Raw genomic sequence first — 21304 nt, forward strand, 5'->3', positions numbered from 1 at the left:
ATTGGCTGTGCTAGCTGGGGCTGGTGGGAGTTGGAGTCCCAACAACATCTGGAAGGCTATCGGTTCCCAACTCCAGGGCTAAATTGCACATTCTGGTTCAAATGATGTCTCTCTTCAGCTCTCCGTTGCCCATCAACAACACGCAGACCTTCCCACAAATAGCACGGGGGTCAAAAGGTGCTTTAGAGTCATGTAGGGCGGCAGGGAAGCTGTATATATAGACCCCAGGATGAGTTACACACACACACACACACACACACACACACACACCATTCCTTTTTTTAATACAAACAATTTCTTTACTCCCACGATGGTTCCAGGGGCAATAATTTTAGCGTTCGGCTCCTTTTATGGCGAAAAGCTCTCTTCCAATCCCCAACCTCGTTTATTAACGGGGAGTTTATTTTAGTCTTGACAAGATGGCAACGTTTACTCCCGCAACGCCTAGTTCATCTTCCTCCGTTTGACACTTTCTGTGCAAGAGGGGCTGGATGCCGAATCCAAGTCCATCGACTGGACACACGCACCCCAGGGCCGCGATCCACGGGAGACGGTCTTCAGGGGGAAAACCTCGAATAAATGAGCAGAGGATTCTGGCGGCGCAGTATCTGAAGAATTTCATCAGGGATCTTCAGCTGTCCAAGCCAAATAAATAGAGAAATAAAAATAATAATACCCCTGTCATTCAGTGACGTTTGATTCATTCGCTTAAAACAATCATGTCAGATTACGAGGCTGAATGTAAACATCTGACCAGAGGCAGCGCCCAAAGGAGACATGTTTGACTGTCTGCCAAGGTTCCACACCTAGGAACAGGAAGAGAAATTTGATTCGGTTCATATCTAAAGGCAAATGTACCTGATTTGCACTTTATAAAACAATACGAGAACAGAAACACAGCCATCCCTCGAAATTTGCACTTCTCTGAATTTCACAACACAGATCCGGACAAGTAATGTGTACAAAATTCACATACTAAAGTGTGCATGTAAATGCATATATTTGTGAAAATAACATATGAACATCACCTTGCCTCTAAAGGGGCAAACCGTTAGGCAGATTTTGGTAGCTTGCAGCAGCAGTTTGTGAGGAGGTGCAAAGTGTTGTTCCTTCTTATACTATGGAGGAGTCCCATATGACCAGAGATTATGCCACTGTGCATTGGGTGAGGTAGAATCCACAGAGCACATTTTACTGAGCTGTCCCTTCTACAACGATTTAAGACAGTATCTTATAACTCCATACTTACCCCAGCTCAGTTCCCGACAAAGAGGAAAGCAGACAGCATATCTGCTAAATAAGTCTTCTGGGAAAACAACTTTGTCAGTGGCTAAATTCCTTTTCCTGGCACTCAAGTGTCGGAAACGTATAACTGAATGCTTTGATGTGGGTTATCTGTGAGAGGTCTAGTACTGTGGCCCTACCTTATTTATGTACCCCTATTATGTTATAGTTTATAATTATTGTGTAATGTTTTATTTCTGACTATCGGTCGAATAAAGGAAATTGATTGATTGATTGATTGATTGATTGATTGAACATATGGACATTGTATTGCATTAGGCAAAATTGCATATAAAAAAGTGTATATTAAGAGGAAATTGCCTTCAAATGTTGATGAATCTTCATGAGGACTTAAAAAAATATGTATCCCAAACTGAACTTTAGACTGGAAAAGGGAGACACTGAGAGGAACCAAAATGGATATATTTGCCCATCCCTACTTACACCCAGTTTCGAAACTTCCCTATACAGGGCTGCCTTCAGATGGCTCAGGGGTTAGAGAACTCCATAACCTTCAACATTTCTCAGACAAAAATAGGGACATCCTACCATACCCTCCAACATTTCACCAATGAAACTAGGGACGCCCTAAGGAAAAGTGGGATGTTTTGGGATCAATTCAGAAACCAGGACAGCTTCTGTGAATCCAGGACTGTCTCTGGAAAATAGGGTCTGGCAGGGTCAGTGGTGGCTGGCCGAGTAGGGTAAATGGGGCCTTGCCCCACCATCCTCTACCTGCCCTCTGTCAGCCCCCGATGGGCTGCCTCCTTACTTACAATCAGTACGGTGGTAGAGTTGGCTGCCAGCTTCCTTCACCTGCATCTCATTGTTGCCCCTTGTAGAACTTATCAGAGAGGAGGAGGAGGAGGATGGGGACAAAACTAGACTGACCATCTCTGCCTGCCATTGCCTCTGGCTCCATCTACTGGCGGCTCCCTGTCTTCTGCCCTCCTTGACCTAATGGGTACCAGCCACCCCTGGTAGGGGGCATGGCTGGGGAAGGGGTCTGGCCTAAGGAGAGGGCCAAACAGAGAGCAGGTGGCCTCAGGTCGTCCACCACCGATGTACTATAAAATCTAAATAATAAAACACAAGAGCAAGAATTTCAAAAATCAAATGAAACGATCTGTTAGAAGACGACATTACACTGGCTGTACTTCTGTTTATTTTCTATGCTTCAGATGCAAATCCTGGGCTGTATCTAACTTAACTTGCACTCTGAGTAGACCCAATGGAAATAATGAACCTAAGCCATGCCTATTAACTTCAGCAGGCCTACTCTGTGTAGGTCTAGCATTGGTTACAACCCCTTATATTTAACCTGATCAGATTGGAGAGAATAAATGCTTCACCTCCTGGCTCATAATCTGATATCCTAGAATCAGGCAGACCAGGCAAAAATCTAGTTTGGGTCTGATACCTAAGATATAGAAAGGTATACAATTTACAAATTATTATTGTAACTATAAGTAGCATGGATATCACTACAGACATATTAATGCAATATACCCAACAATGATAGGGTCTGAATTTATTTTTTCTTGTACACCCCTTTTCATAGAATTGTGCAGTTGGAAGAGACCCTGAGGGTCATATGGTCTAGTCCAGGGGTCAGCAAACTTTTTCAGCAGGGGGCCGGTCCACTGTCCCTCAGACATTGTGGGGGGCCAGACTATATTCTGGAAAAAATAATGAACAAATTCCTATGCCCCACAAATAACCCAGAGATGCATTTTAAATAAAAGGACACATTCTACTCATGTAAAAACATGCTGATTCCTGGATCGTCCGCGAGCTGGATTTAGAAAGCGATTGGACTGGATCCGGCCCCCGGACCTTAGTTTACCTACCCATGGTCTAGTCCAAACCCCTGCAATGGGGGGATTCAAAGATACAGAAATCCCAGCAGATGGTCATCTAACCTAAGTTGACAGCTATGAACTTTAGTGAGTATATAATTAAAATTCTATTTAAAAGCTTGAATAACTTTATACAGAGGGCAATGCAGCAAATATTGAACAAACTTCTCTTTGTCCATAACACAAAAATGTGCTGACCCCAAAGGCACCTTAGCAAAACCTCCCAGTAGTTCCATGTCCAGACCTAGGACCTCTACTACACATCCTTTGCAAGGAAAGCTTTAAGAGGCGATCACAGAAATGCTTAAAAAGGAGGCAATGAACTGCGCTTAGAATATATGATATTTTTTAATTACTGTTATTATTTTAGAACCGACATGGGCTGAGCTGCACAGGGGAAGAGACCACTGAACTTGGGCTCTGACATACCGTGCATTACCATAGGGTTGTGGAAAGAAACCCTGGAAAAAGCAAGATAAAGGCCAAACTGAATGTGCCGGAGTTTTGCTTCAACACCTGTGGATATCTGTTGTCCTGGGGAGACCTTGCCATCTAGTGGCAGGTGTGGAGAGCTGCAGGCAAAAAGCCCGTTGAAGCAATTTTCTCCTCTCCAAGCCAAATTACGAGAATGAAGGAAGGACGACTTGAGGGAAGGAAAAAGGAGAAGTGGGCGTTGCATTTTTAAATGGGCATTTCTGTGCAACTATAGAAAAGCAAGGAATTTGATACCGGATGCAGAATTCAACACACACATACCCAAATTCCACCTCTGTTTTTTTGTTTTAAGTTTCTAGACCTTATGTTTGTCAAGATTTACCGGAATGAAACTGCCCTGGGAACATGACTGGATAGTATTGCAAAAAGACGTAAGAAACTACTTGTGGACAATGTTAGGTAAAATTTCTGCTTGGAGTTGATGAACTCTACAATATGCTGAACTCAATTCGTGTGCCCCCTCCCCAATATTTTTTCTTGTTTTTCATTGCTGAATGGATGTTTGCTGTGTAAGCCTGTATAGATCCATATAGGTCCATTTGTTGAATTTGCATAAGGGATGCAGGCCACAGATTAGGCCTAATGATTAGAGATAGATATCGACAGATAGCACAGAACACAACAGTGCCCACTAGAGGTTAACTATTGTATTGCTTCTCTGAGTCACATCATAGCTGTCTTGCCCCATCAATCATCATCATAGTCAGGGTTCTCTGCGTGAACTAATGATTAACAGGGAGATGTATAAATAAATCAGAAGATGTACGCTCAAGATTCAGGTCAAACAATACGAAGGACTTCTTCAAAGAGCACCTACAGTAGTTAAACTGTGAAATTTGCTCCACCAAGAGGAATACGAGTATGGATAGCTTTTAAAAGGGGTTTGACAAATTCATGGCCGATCAAGCTGACAGGGGCCACCGGCTGGGATGGCTCCGTTCTGCATCCATTGCTTCCAAATATCAGTTGCTAGGAATGACAAGCAAGGAAAGTTGCTGTCGCTCTCAGGTCCAAGAAGCTCAGGGTGGTGGTGTATGTGGGTCTCCCCTTTCTCATTTATTCCCCACAACAACTCTGTGAGGTAGGTTAGGTTGATTTGGGGGGCATTTGACAACTTTTTTTTTATGTGCCGCCAGACCAAAAACAAGAGACTCCTCATTTAGAGCTGTGGATTTAAGTAAATACAGTGGTACCTCTGGTTACGTACTTAATTCGTTCCAGAGGTCCGTTCTTAACCTGAAACTGTTCTTAACCTGAAGCACCACTTTAGCTAATGGGGCTTCCTGCTGCTGCTGCGCCGCCGGAATACGATTTCTGTTCTCATCCTGAAGCAAAGTTCTTAACCTGAGGTACTATTTCTGGGTTAGCGGAGTCTATAACCTGTAGTGTATGTAACCTGAAGTGTATGTAACCTGAAGCGTATGTAACCTGAGGTACCACTGTAAGAGATCTGATAAAAGACAGGTGTGGCTTTGTTTGCTCTTAGTTAACTGACATAGATTTTCTAAATAACGATTGAAATATATGGCTTGAGATTAGGAACGCCTCCTCTCAGAACAGCTGATTATGTCACCAAACTACTCACGCTTTTGGGGCGGAGGGGGGTTTATTTTCTTTTTGAGTGTCATCATCATCGTCATCATGTTATTGCTAACCTACGGACCTCAAATGCTGGACTCTGGACGTCTCTGGACTCTGAACCCCTGGCTGTATGAGGGGTTAATTAGTTCATGGTTAGGCCTCCTGGCAAGCAAATAAGGGATTTGTTCTTTTGTTCTGACAGAAAGACTTTGCCCCCACCCTCCTGTCCTACAGATGCTGAGTTGCCTCTTTAAAGTCTCCCCGCAAGGTGACTAATTCCAGAGTGTTAGTAGAGTGTTTGTTATGGGAGGGGGAATAAAGAAAAAGAAAGGAGTGCAAGCATCTCATAGCTCACTTGGTAGAGTGCGAGACTCTTAATTTCAGGACCATGGGTTCAAGTCCATGGGCAAAAGATTCCTGCCTTGCAAAGGGTTGGACTAGATGACCCCCTTGGTTCCTCCCAACTCTACAATTCCATGATTCTATGATAGAACATTCAAGGCTTAACTGGTGGCACAAACTCTGACCGACTCTGGGGTTGCGGCACTCATCTTGCTTTATTGGCCGAGGGAGCCGGCGTACAGCTTCCGGGTCATGTGGCCAGCATGACTAAGAAGCTTCTGGTGAACCAGAGCAGAGCATGGAAACACCGTTTACCTTCCCTATTTATCTACTTGCACTTTGACGTGCTTTCGAACTGCTAGGTTGGCAGGAGCAGGGACCGAGCAACGGGAGCTCACCCCGTCGCAGGGATTCGAACCGCCAACCTTCTCATCGGCAAGTCCTAGGCTCTGTGGTTTAACCCACAGCGCCACCCGCGTCATAGCCCAACAGGTGGCTGTGTCCAAATCAACCTCTTTGTCTTTTCCTGTACCACACAGCACATTTCCCCTTCCAAGCTGGGCAACCTAGAATGCTGCTTCAGACAATTCTGGGTGCCACATCAAATAATAATACATTTTTTTAAAAAATGATATTGTTGAGATGGACAAGGTGCAGAAAATAGGCAATCGGGATGCTATTGAAGCATCTCCCATATTTGCGGGTCTCTGAGGGAGCAAGACGCATAAGGGGAGACATGATTGAAGCGCCCATGTGATGGAGAAATTGGACTGAGAGAGTTTTTCCCTTTTCCTATTGAGTGAAGGCTGGTTTGTTTGGCAAATGGGGCACTGCCCCACCAACCTCAGTCTGCCCTCAGCCAGCCCCACCTGCTTTCCTTCTTTCATGCGGCCAGTCCAGGAAAGTGGCCCCACCTGCCTCAGTCTCAGTGTTGCCCCTTGTAGAATTCAGCAAGAAGAAGGAGGATGGGGACAAATGTAGCATCAGCTCTGCCTGCCATTGTCTCTGGCGCCACCTACTGTTGGGCTCCATGCTGACCGCCCCATCAGACCCAATGGGTACCAGCCACCACTTTCTGTATTTCATCCAGTGGAGCTGAAAGGAGCTGATTCACTGCGGACAAGAGGAAAGACTCTCCCGCACAGCGCATTGTTAACCCTGCCAGCCATCAATTTAGGGGGCTTTAAAAGGGGATTATACAAATTCACAGAGGATAAGGAACAATGGCTGCTAATCATGAGGGCTATATTACCTCCAGGATCAGAGGGGGGCCGAGCCTTTGAATTACGAGTTGCTGGGGATCACAAGCAAGAGAGGGTTAAGGCACCCATGTTCTGCTTGCATAGAAACAGAACTGTAGAGTTGGAAGGGACCCCGAGGGTCATCTAGTCCAACCCCCTGCAATGCAGGAATCTCAGCTAAAGCATCCACGACAGATGTCCGCCCAAACTCTGCTTAAAAACCTCCAAGGAAGGCAGGCCACAGATGCTGATGTTTTCAAAGCGCAACCTCTCATTCTGGAGAAGATTTAGGTTGCAAGGAAGGAAGCCAGACGGGTCACACTGAGGATCAGCCTGCAGAGGAAATGGGGAGCAATTGTCAAATGTGCAGAAATGTAATTTGCATTTGCATCCAGGAGCACAGAATGCAAAATGGCCTCAGTTTCCCTGGGTCCTAGGTTCTTCCATTTAAAAGATCTCGAAAAACAAGGGGTGGGGGCAGGAATCTCTGCCCAAAATGCCAAAGAGCTGCTGCCAATCTGGCCTATACTAGCCAACGATCTGACTCAAACTTCCTATGTTCAGAAGTGTGCCTTGCAGCTGCTGCTTCCCCCAACTCTGGCAGGAAGTGGCTGAATTAAGCTTCTGTTGGGGCCCAAACCACGTGGTCCAACTCCCCCCCCCCCCGAGTCTTGTATCTTAAAGCCACAGAGGTCTTTTTTTAAAAAATTGGCATTCGATCACACGGTATAAGCTTGTTTCCAGTCTCCTGCTTAGGCAATGCTCGGACCATGAGGATTACGGTAAAACTCAGATCCAGCACTTGGCGAGAGTCTGCCTTTCATTTGTGCATTTCACTGTGCAGAGAGGAGGAAAGCTTTGTGGGGTGTTGGTAGCAGAGATTATACCCTTCCAAATCCCAGTTTCTCCCAGTCCACTGTGAGCAGGGTCTCTGATTTTTTATTTATTAAAAAAGCTACAAAGAAACCAACCAACCGTCTCTTATTCCAGGATAATAGCCTGTTGGATATCTGCCTGATGTGATGCAATGAAAAGCATGCTGTGTTTTTTTTTGCAGTTTGTGGTTTTATGTTGTAACCGCCCTGAGACCTGCGGATATAGGGCAGTACATATACATAATTAATTAATTAATTAATTGGATTATAGGCGCCCCTGCAGAACAAAAAGGGGCATCTTTCTCAAGAATAAATGCAGATATAGTTAAGATAAGCAATTGTTGCTTTGGGGCATTGCTCTAATCTTCATTTTTAAACCACAATCTGCTCAGAGTTGAAATCCGAGTACCTTGTTAGCTGATAGTGAAGGGGATTAAGGGAAGTTTATCCGGAGTCAATAATCAGGATTAAAAACAATACCATGATGTGTATCCAAACCAAGGCAAAGGGTGACAACATCCCCAAACACAACAAAACCCCTCCCCAGAACCAGATGAATCACAGTACTGGAAGCGCCAGGGTTATACATGCTGACCCTTCCCCTTTTAAAAAATAAAGATCTCACTTCTTCCTCACCACCCTGGAGTTTTGCCCTCTCCAGATTTAAATCGGACAAACATGCCTGTTGCAGAATGGCAGAAGAAGGATGCAATGAGACTTTGCAATTGGATTGGGGTAGAAATGGAGTGATGGGGAGGGGTGTTTGTTTGTTTTGCAGAAATAGCCCCCCACCCCACTTAACTGGAAAGCTCCGCAAGACTCTTCCTTTAACCAAAGTGGCTTCAGTTTTGTGTGTATACGTCACATATACACAGACAGACAAAATTTGTGTATACATTAGAAAGCATACGTTCTTCCAAAATGTCTGTACACAGACAAAATGATTCAGCACATATCATTATCATCACCAACACACACACACAATTCATATATATGCATGATGCAGTTGATGCAATGAAAAATGTATCCATCTGCCTGATATGACATCCATATTTGTGCCTATCTGGACTAGCATATTTGTATACATGCATATATTTTATCGAGTGAAATAAGCAAACATACGTCTGTGTACAGAGACTCATAGTGCATTTTTGGGTCATAGTAAACTGAGTTTCATTCATGGTTATTGAAATTTCATACATACTTTTATCAATATATTGCATCATAAATAATGGCTTGCACCCAACTAAGTTCTACTTTGAGTAAACCCATGGAAATCAATGGACGCAAGTGAATCACGCCTCTTCATCTTAATGGGGTTTACTCTGAGTAGGATTGACATTGGATACAAACATTGGATCACACGCACTTGCACTTCATTATTCCATTTTTGTTCCAACAGGCTTTTCCAGCTGGCTAAATGAGCCTTTGCCCATGAGTGCCTGTTTTGTATCCTTCTTATTTTGTTTTATTATTATTAACATCTATTTATATGGCTCTGTGCACAATAAAAAAAGCAATTCCTCTCCAAATCTCGTATAATCTAACACCACTTAAACGCATCTGCCTTCTCCTGCTGTTTCTGTTCTTTATTGTACATCGCCTTGAGACAATTGTGTAGAAGGCCATGAATAGATTAATAATAATAAAATAATAAATCTTTTGATATGTAAGAAAAAATTATGTTTCTGTGTCTAAATCTCTCTCTCTCTCTCTCTCTCTCTCTCACACACACACACATACAATTTGTGGTTCAGAACTACCCCTGCTGCTATTCATGACCTGACATTCACGTGGACGCCTTAACAGCATCCATACGATGCCAGTCAGGTCACAAGCATTAACCTAATAAACAAATGAAGCCATTAAACTAAGATTAACCTGATGGAAGCTAATCCACCCGCCCCTCCTCTCTTCCAACAAGGCGCGCGGAGAGATAGAGATCAAAGCGACTGACAAAGCGGAATTTTCAAACCATTGTGGCAAAGCAGACAGAAATTGGTGTGTGTGTGTGTGTGTGTGTGTGACAACCGGGCACACCCTTTTGATGAGAGAATAGATTGAGGAGTGGGCGGAGGGGGGTGGGGGAGAAAACATGTCTCCAGACAGGAGATCTGAAAGGGGGGGGGGGTGCATTGGGGTGGGGCAAGCGGGGGGGTGGATGTGGTATCAAAGAGAGAGGCGAGCGTCCAGCCGGTCAGCCCTGGGGGTGGTCAGGCAGGGCAGCTGGGCAAGCGCTGGCTGGAGAGAGAGAGAGCGACGTGCTGGCCCTTTAAGGGGGCGGGGTGGGGTGCGGGGGGGGGGGGAGCGGGGAGACGGAGCCAGCGCAGCAGCAGCAGCCCCGGGAGCAGCAGCGGGACAAAGGGCCGAGGCGATAGCGGATCGGAACCCGGACTGGACCTGCTTGGCTTAAGGAACTCCTGAAGCGGAGTGAAGCAATCGCGCCCGGAGGGAGGATCGGCGGGGCGGAGGGAGGGAGAGAGTCGAAACCGGTTTCCAGTTTTGCAAACAAAGAGGAGGAGGAGAGAAAGAGAGGCGGAGTTCGGGATTCCGGTTCTGGTTCGGCGCCGAGTTATTGCCCTTGTGTGTGCAAGAAGAGGCCAGATCCAGACCCCGTCGCACGTGGCGCAGGGAACGAGGAGCAGCGATCCATCAAACCAAACCAAATAAAAGACCCCCCGGTTCCTTCCCTGGGTTCGGACTGCACGTGGCGCTAGTCCTCTTGAGGCTCGGTTGTGGGCAGACTTTGCATCGAGCTCTCTCTCTCTTTCTGCCTGCCCCTCCCTCGGTTTTTGGTTCAGCCGTGTGTGGGGTTTGGGTGGGGAAGCCCAATCCGGTGCTGGGGCTACTTCTGCCCTCTGGATCCAACCCGGGGGTCCCCACCACGTGGCGTCGGGGAAGGAAAAGAAGACAAAAGGAAGACTCGCCAAGGCAGGAAGCGGAGTCAGCGATTCCGTGTGTGTGTGTGCGGTTGATCCGCGCTCTTTTCCCTTCTTGCGCTCCGGTTCCGATCCGGTTCGGATGGCGGCGCCTTGCAGCCCAGAGAGCGGCCCCCCGGCGGCTGCGGGGACGGGGCCCCGGGTGTATTTCCAAAGCCCCCCGGCGGGAGAACCGGCCGCAGAGGAAGAGGAGGGCCCGGTCCGGCGCCAGGGGCGGGTGACGGTGAAATACGATCGCAAAGAGCTCCGAAAGAGGCTCCACTTGGAAGAATGGATCTTGGAACAGCTGACGGTCCTCTATGACTGCCAGGTAAAAACTCCGAAATCCTCCTCTCGCGCTTGGGTTTCCCTACAATCCCTTAAAATCTAGCTTCTCTCCATCATTCAGGTGCTAGATCGCTGGCCCTATAATCCAGACCCACTTTATGGCATTCCCTTAATGTGTGCGGAGCCTGTTACATGAATTTCAACTGCCCACCCAATGAATCTTGTTCCTACAGTTGCAGGCTTTGTGCTACTCCCACCCCACAAAAATTACTTGCAATAATTTCTTTTTTAAGGTCTCTGCCCCCAGGAACTTGCTCAATCTTGAGGAAGGAAAAGGTTTATGCACCCCAAAGTACACCCTATGCCCCAATACCATCTTGATCTGGAGGGCAGGCCTCCTGGTCACATAAACATAACCTTTACAATAATATTATTTCCCATCACAGCAGTACAAAGAAAGTGGTGGATAACAAAGAATGAATGAGACGCTGTCTAGAAATGCAGGCTTGACTTTCAATTCGATGCCCCTGCCACCTCCCAAAAAAGTCCCTGAAAACCCCAACCCTTTTATGTTGGTGTCCCCCAAATCCACTCTTCCGGGGACTTTAATGTCTCCAGCTCCTCCACCCTGTTACATCCTCCTTATAACCCAGCTTAGATCCTAGATCAGCTCACGCAGCCTCCTCCCACCCCACCTTGTCTCCCCATATATGCTGCCCCATTACCCTCCAATGCAGCCCGGGTTCAGGGAGTGGCTACCCAGGCACTCCCACCCCCCTTTCCTGGTTCAGGTATTGTGCAGGCTCTGAAAAGGGACATTGAGGACTAGTGACCCGCAGAGTGGGGGTCTCGCTCCTTGGCAAATTCCACCCACTGAATCTGGGGACCATTTCTAACCCAACTTACACCCCGTATGCAGCCCCTGCCCCGTCCCAAGCTTCAGGCGGCAGCCCCAAGAACAAACGCCCTTAGTTTTGGAAGGCCCCCCATTTCCACTGAGTGGGCCTGATGCCACCCCTCCCATTTTTTATTCCTACCCTGGCCCACATTGGGTGCTTGTCCCCCCCCCCTCAGAACCACAGACAAATTTGTAGTTTCAAGGCCTGCTCCTCTCCAGAGAAAATGGTTTCCACGGACCAGAAGAAAACTCTTTCCCCTGCCCCCCAAACCCAACTTTTATTCATTTATATTTTTAATTTAAAAGGGCATTATCTAGCGATTTTTGGCTCATCAGGGCATCTTGTGTTCACTCAACCACCCACCTCCCCTTATCTCCGCTGGGCATTTGACCCTGTGCCAGTTTTCCTCTTTCCGCTTGCCAAATTTTGGAGCGTACGCTTCAGAAGTGACCACATGCCCAACAAAATGCTTCACCCTCTCCCTCCCGCCCCAAGATTCTCTTGTTCTTCTTCTCTGCCCTAAAGACTGGAGAGATGGTGATGCCAGGATCCCTGCTTTTATTCCCCACCCCCTCCAACTAACGGTGAAGGTCACTTAAGGTCAGAGGTACTCAAAGGCCTTCATGGGGCCTGTGTTCGAATCCTCCTTTTCCCCAACCCCTCTTGAAAAAGAGCAAGGGGAGGGAATTATCCTCTCCTGATTTTGCAGCATTGTGGGTGGGTGGAGGGATTGTGCCGTGGGGAGTGGCGTTCCCCACCTTCTCTGCTGTGCATGCTATGCTGTTCTGGGTTTGGAAGTGTAGCCTTAGGCCGCAAATGCAGCTGTCTCTTGAGAGGAGCAGCTGTCTTTTTTAAGATACGGCTTTTCTTTTTCTTTCTTTAACGCTGCAAGATGCTTGTTGCCAGAAACCTTAAGGGGAAAATGGGTGGGTGAGATTGAAACCAAGCGGGGGGGGGGCGGTTGATGGTGCTAACCCTGCCCCCCCCCCACGGACTTGTGGCCAAGGTAGCATTCGAACGCGAGACCAGTGCCTAATTTTTTTACTGTCCAGGCCGCAGCGGCAGGATCAACTTTCTGTCTGCCCTCTCCTTGTGTGTGCCTGCACAAACACACACACACACACCCCGCCTGCCAAATGTCATCTGGCAGCTGGCCAGCCCGCTTACTGGGGTGGGGGGGATTTAGCTGGCCATATGGGGCTTGCGTCTGAGTAGGCTAATGGGGCAGTAAGTAGCTAGTCGAGAGGGTCCAAAGAGGAGCCGAGGAGCCGCTGGGTCCTTGCAAAACAAAACACACACTAGTTGATTCACAAATGCCAGGGGGAGTGTGTGCGTGACCCAGTTACCTTTGGCCTTGTTCTGCGGCTGAGAACGTACCTCAGCTGTTTGAATTCTCCTCTGCATCCCTCAATGACTCCCTTGTTCCCAGGCTGCGCCTTTCGGCTGGAGGTACCAGTCAGGGCAAGTCCTGCGTGGATTTAGCAGGGAGCTTAAAGGAGCTTAGGGTTGCAGCCAACACAGCCCTGCTCAGAGTAGACTCGCTGAAATTATTATTTATTAGATTTATATATCGCCCTGCATCAGGAGGTCTCAGGGCGCTTCACAATATTAACATGAATGGACTTGCATTGCTCAGTGCCTCTTATCTGTTTCAATAGGTCTGCTCTATAGTAGGATTAAGCCCATTTACAACCCTTAATCTGCAACCCCTAGCCCCACTTACCTGGGAGAAAGCCCCACTTAATTATTATTATTAGTACTATTATTATTAATCAATTACATTTGTATACCACCTTGTAATCAGGTCTTTGGGCTGTTACAATGTAACATTACAATATAAAAACACAAAATAAATAATAAAAACAAACAATCCCCTATATTGGGGTTGTACCCCAACACATTTTAAAAGGGCATTGGATGTCAGTCAGCCAAAGGCCTGGTTAAAGTGGAACGTTTTCTCTGGCCGCCTAAAAGTGTCTAATGAAGGTGCCAGTGGGGCTTGCTTCTGAGTAGACTTGGTTAGGAGCCGGCTGCTGGGGTCTCCAGCTGTTTTTGGACTACAGTTCCCATCATCCCTGGCCACTGGTCCTGCTAGCTAAGGATGATGGGAGTTGTAGTCCAAAAAAAGCTGGGTACCCCAGTTTGGGAAACCCAGGGCTAGATGATCCTCAGGGTCCCTTCCCATTCTCTGATGCTATGAGTAGCATGTACGGGAAGCATTCCAAGCACGTGGTTCCTCCCCCCCCCCCCCGGAATCCGGGGAACTGTAGTTTGTTACAGGTACTGGGAATTGCAGCTTTGTTGCAGGGGAAACTACATTTCCCAGGATTCTTTGGAGGAATCCATGACAGTTAAAGTGACACAAACGTGCTTTAAAGGTGTGGTTGCGGATGCCAAACTCTTCTAAGACGGTGCCTACCACCCATATTTTGTTTTCCTTCAGAAATGACTTCTAAAACTTTCAAAACTGCTGTCCAATAAATAAATGTTTTACACAACAGGTTGTGGACCCCCCCCCCCCACTTACTCGTAACTGATGAACTGACTAAAAGTCCTCTCAGGGCGGCCTCTCTGCTACCCTAAAGCCTGGGGAATTAAGATCTGCCTCCAGTTTCCCACAGATTGCCTATAACTCCCTCTAGTAACAAACTCTGGCTAGTGAGGGAAAAAGACGAGGGTTTTGGGGGAACCCCACGGTTTCCAAAAGTACAAAGGAAAATTGTGGGGAACCTAAGACGGCACCCCACCCACCTCCCCAAGCAATCCCAGAGTTCCTGTTGGCATGGAGTATCCTGAAAAGGGCATGGCTGGCCAGCCACGTTTTGTTACCACTCTTGAGTACCTCTTGAGTGCTAAGCACTGTACACAGGACCAAAACCTGGTGTAGAAGGGCAGCAGAATTAGGTGGTTTGAGAACATTTTCTGCCTTGATGATGTGCATCGAAAGGGGTATGTGGAGGAGGGCATTCCCACCTCCTTTTTCAGTGCCAGCGTGGGATTAGGCCACAGACCAGCATCCTCCTGACCTAGAAGGTTCAACTGTTCAACTTGTAAAACAGTTGAAGCCAGGAAAGGAGAGAATGACAATGATTAATCAGGTGCCCACCCACCCACCCACCCCCAGCACAACTTTCCCAGTAGGGGGCTGGGGTGGAAGCCTTAACATTGTAGCTGTTTGAGGGGTGTGTGGGAATGCCTGCCCCCAAATGAGCTGAACCCCAAAGGGGCGTGTGTACACACACAAACAAAACTTGTAGCAGATGAGTGTGGCAGGATTCCAGTCCTGGGAAGTCTGGAAACAAAATCCTCGATGACATCCCTCTCCTTGAGAAGGCAGAGAGAAAACAAGTTCTTACACCCAACTGGTCCTCGAATTGCCTCTGCCTATGGGGCAGGGAGATGCCCTTTTACTAGACACCTTAAAAGGGTAAAGGGACCCCTGACCATTAGGTCCAGTTGTGGCCGACTCTAGGGTTGCAGCGCTCATCTCGCTTTCCTGGCCGAGGGAGCTGGCGTACAGCTTCCGGGTCATGTGGCCAGCATGACGAAGCCGCTTCTGGCGAACTAGAGCAGCGCACGGAAATGCCATTTACCTTCCCGCCGGAGCGGTACCTATTTATCTACTTGCACTTTGACGTGCTTTCAAACTGCTAGGTTGGCAGGACAACGGGAGCTCACCCGTCGCAGGGATTCAAACCGCCGACCTTCTGATCGGCAAGCCCTAGGCTCTGTGGTTTAACCCACAGCTCCGCCCACGTCCCTACTAGACACCTTACCAATGCTGAAATTATATGAAGAGGTCGGTAGGGGGTGAAGTACCCCCCCCCCACACACACACAGCATCCTAAAAGGGGTCATGTTGTTCCTGTAATCTGAGCACTGCAACTCTGCCCTTTATTATACAATTTGAGTTCATTTGAAGAGTTTGTTTGAATCTCGCACTCTCAGCCTGCCCCTCCGCCAATCCACTGTCTTGGGTAAGGTTTTTACATGCAGAACTCCTTTCATGCTCCAGCTACACACACACACACACACACACACACACACACACACCTTCAAACAATAAAACGACTGGATTCCTGGCAGGTTCTTCTCTTTGTTTTCTAATAGGAAGAGGAGATTCCGGAGTTAGAAATAGATGTTGACGAACTCCTGGACATGGAGAGTGATGAGTCTCGGAGCGCCCGGGTGAAGGTAGGAGCTGTGAAAGCTAGGTTGAAAAGGGGGAGGGTGTCCCTTCCTTCTCCACAGCCCCCCCTAGAAAAGGAGGGATTGAGAGGAGGGGGCCCCCGTGCGCTGCCTGGGAAGACCAGATGCTGTTTTCGCACGATGGCAGCCAAGCAGTGGGTGGGCTGTTCTGGTCAGCAATCTGGAGACCATACGTATCTGCCAATATTTCTTTATATATAAATAAAAAGAGTGGCCTTCTGTTGCTGCCATAAACACTCAGGATTTGGCTAGAGATTAAGGGTGAGTTTTAGACTGGGATTTCTATTTTCGGAATGTATCAGAAATGGGGAACCTACAGATGTCACCAGGCTTCCATTAGCCCCGCTTAGCGTCACCAGTGGGTTTGGGGGTGATGGCAATACAGCGACTCATCTGGGGGGGGCATGGGTCCCCCACACCTACTCTACCACCAAGCTGTGGGTCTTCCCCTAAAAATTTAAGATCTAAGTCCTCATGGTTCTCAAAATAAGAACACGGGAATCTGGTTCATGTGGAGTCAGACTATTAGTCTATCTAGGTCAGTACAGCCAACACTGGCTGGCAGCGGCTCTTCAGGGTTTCAGATGGGGTTCTCTCCTGCCCTGCCATTAGGGATTGAACCTGGGACCTTCCGCATGAACAGAGATGCTCTACCACGGAGCTGTGGCCTGTCCCTCAATGAGATCTGGGCGGACAGGGCTCCCCGCTTGTCCAAACCTTTGGCATCTAAATTTATCTTCTTTTTCCAAAAAAAACAGGAGCTCCTGGTTGACTGTTACAAGCCCACAGAGGTGAGTGCTTGCTTGCCTGCCCTGAGTCCACCCGCCACTTTTCCCATGTCCCCTTAAATGCTCCCACATCCTTCCCTTCGAGAAGCCCCCCATGTCCCAGCCCTCCTCCCTTCGCAGCTGCTTTCTTGGCAGATCAGGAGAGCAGCAGCAGCTGCCTCTGCCCAGCGCCAGCTCCCAATCTTCTCCTCTTCCTTCCTTCTCTCACAGCAGGGAAGAGAGTCCCCTCCCATTCCGGCACCTGTTAGGGGAGGGGCTGCTCAGCTGTCTCCCCTCCTCACCCTCCCTTTTCCCCTGGCAGAGAGGCTGGGAGATTTCAGGGAAGGATCTCAACCGTCACTGAAAGCTGCTGGTTTCATCACAGAACGGGAGGCGTTGCTTGCGTTTGTCGTTTCTGCCCCCCAGGGTAGAAGTAGGCAAGAACTGTCTTGCTGGATCAGGCAGCTCAAGGGTGAGGAACCACAGGCCGTGATGCCTGGACTGCCGAGGCCTCTTTGTCTGGCCCTTGGGATGCTCCCCAGGCCCTGCACTGGCTTGGCTCCCCCTTCCAGCTCTTCCGCCTGGCTGGAACAGAGATCATGCCTCTTGCTTGCCTGGCTGCAGAGAGCTGTCCTGGTAGGAGGCTCTGAGTTTCGTGGGGCTGGGCTCTGCAAAGAGAGAGAGTCTGTTGCCCCATCCACGCGTGGGCATGTGGCCCCCAGAGGGCGACTCCCTAGGAAATCAGCCTCAGGGCTGGGAAAGTTTTCCCCATCCCTGGCCTAGATTCCAGTGCAGTCCCTAGATTTCCAGCAAGTTAAGAAGCTGGCAAGCCAGGGCATGAAGGCAGTGCTCTCCCTGCCCATTTGTTGCCTGAGTTTGTAACACTCCAGTGTACTGCATCTGAAGCTGGAGGCTCTAGAGCCTTTAAAGCGAACAACAATGAGCAAAGAATCACTTTGCTGTGAATTATAGGGGTGCAGCAATGAAACTGCCGGCACATTTGCAAAGCTTACCAGGGGCCAGTATGGTTTCAAATTGGATGGGGGAGTGTGTGTTGAGATTGCTGCATTGGGGGGGGGGGTTTGGACTGGATGACCCTCGGGTTCCCAACTCTACAACTCCCCTCCCTGCTAGTTTTTATCAGCCAAGGGAGGCACGGGTCCAGGGCGCAAGTGGTCGCCCTGACCAACCCAAACGCCTTGTCCACATCTGAGCCTTACTGACTGAAACTCCTCCGACACAACAGGACCAGGCAGCGCTCTGGGCACCCCATGAGATTTCATCTGCTTTAAGATCTCGGTGGGTGCCAGTGATTCTCAAAATGCTTTGCCAACAAGTCTGTAAGAGTCCCCTGCACCACCTGGAAAAGTTCTGCCGGATGGCACAATGAGGATGCAATGGAGGCAGCCAAGTATGCCTTCTTTGTGGCCTCCACTGCCACCAGGCAGGCTCAAGTATGAGCCCTCGCCAGTGTTTGTTCTGAATCCTTCCATGCAGATACCCCTAGAAGTTCACCAGCAGGATGCAAAGATGCCTGCCAGACTTTGTTCGTCCCCGGTGCCTGCATTTCAGGGGTAGACTGCCTCTGTTTGTGGAGGTTCTGCTTGGATGTAATAACACATTTAAAGCAGAGGAGGAGAACTCCTCTCTTTTTTAATCTGAGGGCCACATTGCAGGCTGTACCTCAGGTTAAGAACTTTGCTTTAGGATGAGAACAGAAATCACGCGGCGGCAGCTGGAGGCCTCAGGTTAAGAACAGTTTCAGGTTAAGAACAGACCTCCAGAACAAATTAAGTTCTTAACCTGAAGCACCACTTTAGCTAATGGGGCCTCCTGCTGCCACCACGCTGCCGGAGCACGATTTCTGTTCTCATCCTGAAGCAGAGTTCTTAACCAGAGGTACTATTTCTGGGTTAGCGGAGTCTGTAACCTGAAGCGTATGTAACCCAGGGTACCACTGTATAAGCAGAGCCAGAAGCAAAAATGGATAGGGCAACAGATGTGTACATTCCAGCCACAAAAGACCAAGCAAGCAAGAAGCATTATCACAGTTCCAAGTTTCCTCACCCGCATTAAAACCTTCTGGGCTAATGGGTATCATGTGATGAAAGTTCCAAAAGTTAATGATGCACTGAATTATTGGGGGGTGGAGTTAAAATACGCGGCCAGCTCGAGTCTACAGTTGTGTGCACACTGTATGTTTAAAGCACCCAATTCCTCCCCCCACCCAAAAAAAGGAACTCTGGGCCCTGTAGTTTACCCCACACTGAGCTACAATTCCCAGCACCCTAAGCAAACTAGAGTTCCCAGGATTCTTTCCCCCCTGTATGTACGCAACCTAAAAGGGCAGATTAGAGATCCGGTGCCTATGCCTTCTGCGTTGACTCTGGGTTCTTCGCTGACGCCCCACCCTTCTCTCCCCGGCCTCCTGCCGCCCACCAGGTTTTCGTTGCCGACTTGTTAGACAAGATCCGTGGGATGCAGAAGCTCAGCACTCCACAGAAGAAGTGACTTGCTACTGGTGTGATGATCTCCCATCGCTGCCCTCCTTCCTCTTTGGAGAGTTTGTCATTGAGACTCTGGCTGCTGGCTGGGTTGGAGAGGGAGAAGGGAGCTTTTCAGGGGTCCAGTGGAGAACCAGCTACTGCCCTTATAAGAGAAGACCTTCCCTTTTCGGTGGGATTGCCTTGATAATCAAAACCATCTGGACACCTTTTTAGCAATACCAAGCTGCTCCTTCCTGTCTGTCACCCTCCTCCACCCGTGAGTGTCAGAGGAGGGGAAGAGGAACGTCTGTTTTCCAGGGGAAGAGAAAGAGGGGTAGGATCCTGAGAAATCTTTTTCTTTTTTTTTAGAACGTTTGGGTTGTTTTTTTTTTTTTAATTATTTGCGTTTTTATATAAATTTAATAAAAATGCTTTGAGAACAAGGGTCTGGTTTCTGCTTTAGGGGACGGAAGTGTGCGCCAGGGCAGACGAGTATTTGCGTACGTGTATTTTAACAAAACCTTTTCACTTTTAAAAAGAAGAGAAAGCAGGGTTATGCAAGCAAGTAGGTCTTGGGGAGTGAGAACCTGGGTTCAGATACTTACTTGACCAGGAAAATTAATGTGCAACCTTGGCCAAATTATTTCGCCTTAGCCACATTATTTCGCCTTAGCCAAATTATTTCGCCAGGCATAGGCAAACTCGGCCCTCCAGATGTTTTGGGGCTACAACTCCCATCATCCCTAGCTAACGGGACCAGTGGTCAGGGATGATGGGAGTTGTAGTCCCAAAATATCTGTGGAGGGCCGAGTTTGCCTATGCCTGGCCTACAGTCTACCTCACAGGGTGGCTTTTAGGATGAAATAGGAGGGTGAGGAGGGGAGAGAAAAGAGGGCCGCAGCCGCTGTCTTTAGTAAAATAGGCTATAAAAATGAATACCTGCTGCTTGCTTATTACCAGCACTAGTAAAAACTGAAGTGTTTTGGAGTTGGTTTGCTGGTGAATTGGGAGGACATTTGTGTCACTCCGTGGCCAAGTATGTAGGACTCGAGTGGGGAGAATCCAGGTTCAACTCCCTTCTTGGGCAGAAAACATAATAGGTGACCATGGGCAAGTCACTTGCTCGGCCTATGACCTATCTTGCAAAGCCATTGTTGGGCGAGGGCAGGGTGGAGAGTGCTATGGATGCTGCCTTTTGCTCACTGAATGTGAATGAAATAGTACCCACTTCTAGCTTATCATTGTCATCCATACTAGTTAAAAACAGAAGTGTTTGGGAGATTTTTGGACCAGCTAAGCTGGTGAATTGGAAGTGAAGAGGAGATTCTGCTCCCCAGTGGGCCTTCTTCCCCTTCCTCACCGCCTGCAGCAAGTATTTTCAACCAAGTGCATCTGCAGACCAGGCCAAGTGCAGAGTTACAGGTCCCCCCGTTAGCAACGCTGTCCCTGGTGGGGACGCAGGCGGAGCCTCCCCCTCCCCTTCACTTGTGGCGGGGCTGAACTCAGCAAGGAAAGAATGTCTTCTGGGGCCTGGAACTAATCGGGCTTCGTGTTTCCTGCCTGAAGTCACCAGGCAAGTTTCGTGTGTGTGTGTGTGTGTGTGTGTGTTTTGCGAAATGGCCTGCCCTGGCCTCGGGAGCTGGCCCCGGCCTGATTTTTCCATGTGGCTCTTCTTTCCAAACCAAGATGCCTAAGAGGGGTTGGCACTGGCCCCAGAGGGGAGGGAAAGGAACAGGGAAAGCAGGCACCAGAGCCACAGCCTTGCCACAAAACACTACGTGGTTCCCAGACTGGGCAGGGCAGGGCGAGAGAGATGCTGTCTGGAGGGTGGAGCAGTCCTCCTGGCTGCATCTTGCAAGGCTCCCTTTGGCTCTCTGCCGCAAAGCGCGTGGTTGCCTTTAAAGCAGGTGCCTCATTTCCTGCAGCTGGAAGAAAGCCAGAGTTCGCTTTCTGCCAGCAAGCACAACCTCCCCAGTTTGAAGAAAGAGGCTAAGCCAGGGGTGGGGGGGAGCTGTGGCCCCCCAGCTCTCCTTAGGCCCCAACAACCCCATGGCCAGGGA

The 21304-nt window shown here is 48.5% G+C and overlaps 1 protein-coding gene and 1 long non-coding RNA gene across 3 annotated transcripts; one reads left to right on the top strand and one right to left on the bottom strand.

Annotated features, from left to right (window-relative positions):
* Positions 1-272: 272 nt before the first annotated feature.
* LOC114586751 (uncharacterized) lies at positions 273-10743 on the bottom strand. The gene is made up of 3 exons (XR_013391054.1): positions 10605-10743; positions 6814-7135; positions 273-806 (listed from the first exon to the last, which is right to left on the bottom strand). It is a non-coding gene; the product is annotated as an uncharacterized LOC114586751 (long non-coding RNA).
* PPP1R14B (protein phosphatase 1 regulatory inhibitor subunit 14B) lies at positions 10699-19688 on the top strand. 2 transcript variants are annotated; one of them, XM_028709912.2, is made up of 4 exons: positions 10699-10926; positions 15893-15976; positions 16750-16782; positions 19201-19688. In XM_028709912.2, exons 1-4 carry the CDS (start codon positions 10699-10701, stop codon positions 19267-19269), a joined length of 414 nt encoding a protein of 137 aa, XP_028565745.1. In that variant the 3' UTR covers positions 19270-19688. The 2 variants fall into 2 exon arrangements, with proteins under 2 accessions (XP_028565745.1, XP_028565746.1); XM_028709913.2 differs by lacking the exon at positions 16750-16782.
* Positions 19689-21304: the final 1616 nt, after the last annotated feature.

The sequence above is a fragment of the Podarcis muralis genome, chromosome 16 (assembly GCF_964188315.1).
Source record: "Podarcis muralis chromosome 16, rPodMur119.hap1.1, whole genome shotgun sequence".
NCBI classification, from domain to species: domain Eukaryota; kingdom Metazoa; phylum Chordata; class Lepidosauria; order Squamata; family Lacertidae; genus Podarcis; species Podarcis muralis.